This window comes from Pterocles gutturalis, unplaced genomic scaffold, assembly GCF_000699245.1.
Source record: "Pterocles gutturalis isolate BGI_N339 unplaced genomic scaffold, ASM69924v1 scaffold47228, whole genome shotgun sequence".
Lineage (NCBI taxonomy): Eukaryota > Metazoa > Chordata > Aves > Pterocliformes > Pteroclidae > Pterocles > Pterocles gutturalis.
In genome coordinates, this window is record NW_010127378.1 from 12,737 (window position 1) to 16,690 (window position 3,954).

Below are 3,954 nucleotides of genomic sequence, written 5' to 3' on the forward strand. Positions count from 1 at the left end.
GCTGACCAACTAGGAGCAAATCTGCTAGAATAAAGGCTTCCTTCCTCTAGGAATTAAGGCATAGGCTGGCACTAAAAGGAATTAATTTCCTGCAGAATACTCTACCGGGATCTCTCTTGTAAAAAAGTTTGTTTGACATGGCTAACTGGTACTTTGTTACCTTACAGAAACCTTGTCCTCTGATGTGGAGGTTTTACTGCAGATTGATGGTGTCACAGAAGATAAACTGGAAAAATATGGTGCAGAAATCATTAAAGTGATGGAGCAGTACTCAGAGTGGACAGTACCAGGTTTAGTATACTTTATACCTAAACGTGTACTTTCCTGTGTCTCCTCTTCTCCTCTATCAGAAGTTTCGCTCAAAAGTTACCCTGTTTTAAAGAAAAATAACCAATTCTTGCTGTTTAATAATTACAAAAAGGGAGCAATCGCACTCTTTCAGAACATACAAGGTCTTTGTGTATATTCTCAGTAGTTAAATTCAGCATATCTCTGAAAGGTTAAAAAAGGAAACTGAGAACTCGGCAGACTGCTCTCTCTGCTCCTAGCCCATTAGTTACTGGGATTTATGTAATATGCTTAGTTATAATGAGGATTCTGACCTTAAGGTTAAAGGTCTGCACCTCCTGCATATTTTTCCACCTGCATCACTATGAGTGGGGTAACACTGTAGCCTGGCAGATAATCAATAACCACTACCTTTTATTTTTCATAGTAATTGAGGGCAGCAAGTTCAGGTCTCCACTGATTAGCCCTTGCTCAAATGTGAAAAACTTCCAAAACTAGGTATTAAAAAAAAAAAAAAAAAAAACGAAAAAAAAGCTCTCAGGTCAGAAAGGTAGTATTTTACGATGCCTTTGCACAGCTCTAACCTTCTATACAAAGTTCAGCTCAGTGGAGAATTGAGCCCTGAGATGAGTAAATCTGGTAACTTCACGTGAGCGTAGCACGGAGCCTCTGTAATTGGAATATTGACTACAGCTTGGCCATCAGATGGGGCACTGGGGCCTGCCACTCTGAAGTGATTCATGCTCAGTTTTAAGGAGGTTGTGCTTTCACACACTGCCATGTGAATAAATGCATGTCTACATGCCTGTTCTTCAAGCGTGTTACTCTGCCACCTGTGCAAAGACTCACGTCCTCCCTCTTGATCATGAGTGACTGGGAAGGAGCTCTCAGCTGTCTGAGCCTTTCAGCATCTCCTGATGCTGTTGTAAAAACAAGTGCCGTATGTGACTGTAGTATTTATGGCATATTCCGTAGTTCTTTCCAGAAGATTGGAAAGAATGATTGATTTCGTTAGTTTGAACTCACTGTCTCTCTGTAGAAGATGCTGCCTGCCAAAATGTGGACACAGCTACGGGAAGCACTGGCACTCCTGAGAGCGATGAAGAAGCAGAAGAAGTCGTTACATCGAGCTATTTTTGCAATAATGCAAACCAGAGGAGGAAAAGGAAAAGGCCACCAAACTTCAGAGAATCAAAGAGGAAAAAGACAAATAATGGTGGTAGCCAGCAGTTTCATCCCAGAGGGTACGTTGCTCGTGGTCCTTTGTAACTTTTCTTAGTTCAAAACGGCATGATGATGATCCCAGAACTGCACTGTGAACCTACTGCGCTTTCTTGAGGAAGTATGGGCTTCAAGAATGCCATTAACATTATCCAGGTACCTGGTTACAACTGCTCTACTTTGGTTTCCTAGCATTTTTTTGTTTAAAAAGCTCCTGATGAGGAAGAATATTTAACAACTGTCCTTTGTTTCTCACTCTTGACTGCCACAAGCTAATGACACTAAATTTCAGTGTGCTGCCATAACCGTTATTAGCAGGCTGACTGCATTCTGCGCTTGGAAACAAAGACAGATTGAAACTCTGAAGATTTGATGGAATATTTTTAACTTCCTAGTCCCTTGTTAATTCAGAACTTCTCCCTTTTGATCATACCCTACAAGGCAACGCCTGCATCAAGAGCGTAGCATTAGGTTCCAGGAGTCTGGCTGCTCTTGAGCTTCTAGGGCAGATCCACCACCAAACTGTCGCAGGGTGATCAACGAGCCAGGCTGGGCCTCGTCCTTTGAGCTGATGACGTTATTTTAGCAGTTCATGTAGTTATTAGTCCCAGGTAGTAGCAGTTTGTGCTGAAGGTCCATGCTTCAAAACATGGTGATCAATCTGTGCTGAAAGGGAAGGAATGAAAAGGGAGAAATAACAAGAAATTCTGCCTGTGGTGCGGTCAGGTTCCTTAATCCCCCAGCCTAGAACTTTTGGCATATGAGAGAGAGGCTTTGGAAACCGCTGTCGGCAGTCAGCTGCATGTGCAATTCTAGCCTTTTCTGGCAGAAAATCTAGTTCCTAACATTTTGCAAGAACAGGTTTAAGTGTACATAACTGAGCGAGTCCTGTGGAAGGAGCTGACGCAGCACAGGTTCCTTGAAGCTGCAGCTGATGCTGTGCAGTCCTGCTGGGTAAGCACCAGAGCCACCCATGTCGTCACGCTGCAAGACAAACTGGGAGGCATTTTCAGAGAAAACCTTTGGACTAGTTTGTTAGTCCTCGCTTGGTATATGAGACAGAGAACGTGACATACAAAAGAGAAGTTATGCAGACAACTCACATCTTGCATTTCTGCAGTAATTCTCTGAATGGGGTTTATTCAGTCTGTAAGAGTCACAGAAATCGCATTAGCTCTCAGCCGGGAGGAGTTCAGGCCATTCGGAACAGGAGCTCTAAACGGTACTAACATGCTCACCAAAACATGCTGTAAAATCCCCACCTGAAGAGTCATGCCTGACTTCTATAGACAGTTGGGTTTTAGTGGTATATTAACTAGTAAGTATTTGTTGCTTTAGTGTTGCATTCCCCATCAAAGAGAAAATACAGCCTGCCTTATCACAACTTGCTGCTTTGGGCTGTTGCCTGTTCTTCCCAAGGTGTCTCCTTCTCTGCCCTGTTTTTCCTCATTCTGATCTTTGGTTTTTGTAGCAAATACCACTTCCCAGCTCAGTAGGTTTTACTCCCACCCTTTTCACCTTCCCATCTACTAAAATATTAGTCATTAAAAGCTGTTGACCCTGAAGTGTCACTTAATGTTGATACTCTAATTGGATTAATTGGAGTCAGGTTGGTTCAGCCTTCTGTGTCCCTGTTCCAGGCTGCTTCTTGCCCTTCGGCAAATGCCAGAGCAACAGCTACACTTGATTTACATTTCAAAGGTATTTTTGCAGCCTTGTGTGTGTGTGTATGTGTGTATATATATATATATATAAAAAGGCAAATCACAACTTTTTTAAAAAGAAAGCATAGTCTTGTAGAAAATCTAATGATGGCGTGGGTGTGGGGAATGGGGCAAGTGAAGTGGATGTTTGACACACACACCTTTATACTTTCTCTCTGAAATTTGCAGTGGTTATAACAAGTACAGAAGGACCAAGAGGACACCTGGCTCAAGGGCTCCAGCTTCATCTGGCAACAGTTCAGCATCGTACAGCATCAGTGCCACACAAGGAGTTGCTGGGAAGCTGGGGATTATGGCACCACCAAAACCCAAAAACAGACACTTCCTTCAGCCTTCGTATTCAATACTGTAACTAGGAAAATGTAAATACTGTATAAAAGCAAGCCCTGAGGCTGTAATCATTGTTTATTAAATTTTTGTTTCATTTGCTAAGCTGTCTGAGCCTTGTACAGTTGTCAGGTACAAAAACTCTCATTAAAGGAATGTTTTTAAACTCTTAAGTTTATTTGGACCTTTCTTTCTACTATAAACAAGCAGAGTTATGACCGGTTCTGGAAGCCCTGCTATTTTACTGAAAATAATCACTGTCAGCCTGCTTTACAGCCACCTCAGGGCTTCATGTGTGACCACAACTCAGCAGCGGTGATGGGAACTGAGCATCCCCACGCTGTGGTTTCCTCTCTTCTCTCCCTTCAGCGCTGCTCTTTTGAAAACCTATGTC

At 42.6% G+C, this 3,954-nt stretch overlaps 1 protein-coding gene across 1 annotated transcript in view; it reads left to right on the forward strand.

The window, feature by feature from the left end:
• The window catches only part of BLM (Bloom syndrome, RecQ helicase-like), a 14,912-nt gene extending 11,327 nt beyond the window's left edge, over window positions 1-3,585 (forward strand). The window contains exons 17-19 of the mRNA XM_010079258.1: window positions 168-290; window positions 1,328-1,532; window positions 3,402-3,585. Coding sequence (XP_010077560.1) covers window positions 168-290; window positions 1,328-1,532; window positions 3,402-3,585 — 512 coding nt within the window. The remainder of the gene's footprint in view (window positions 1-167; window positions 291-1,327; window positions 1,533-3,401) is intronic.
• The last annotated feature ends 369 nt before the right edge of the window (window positions 3,586-3,954 follow it).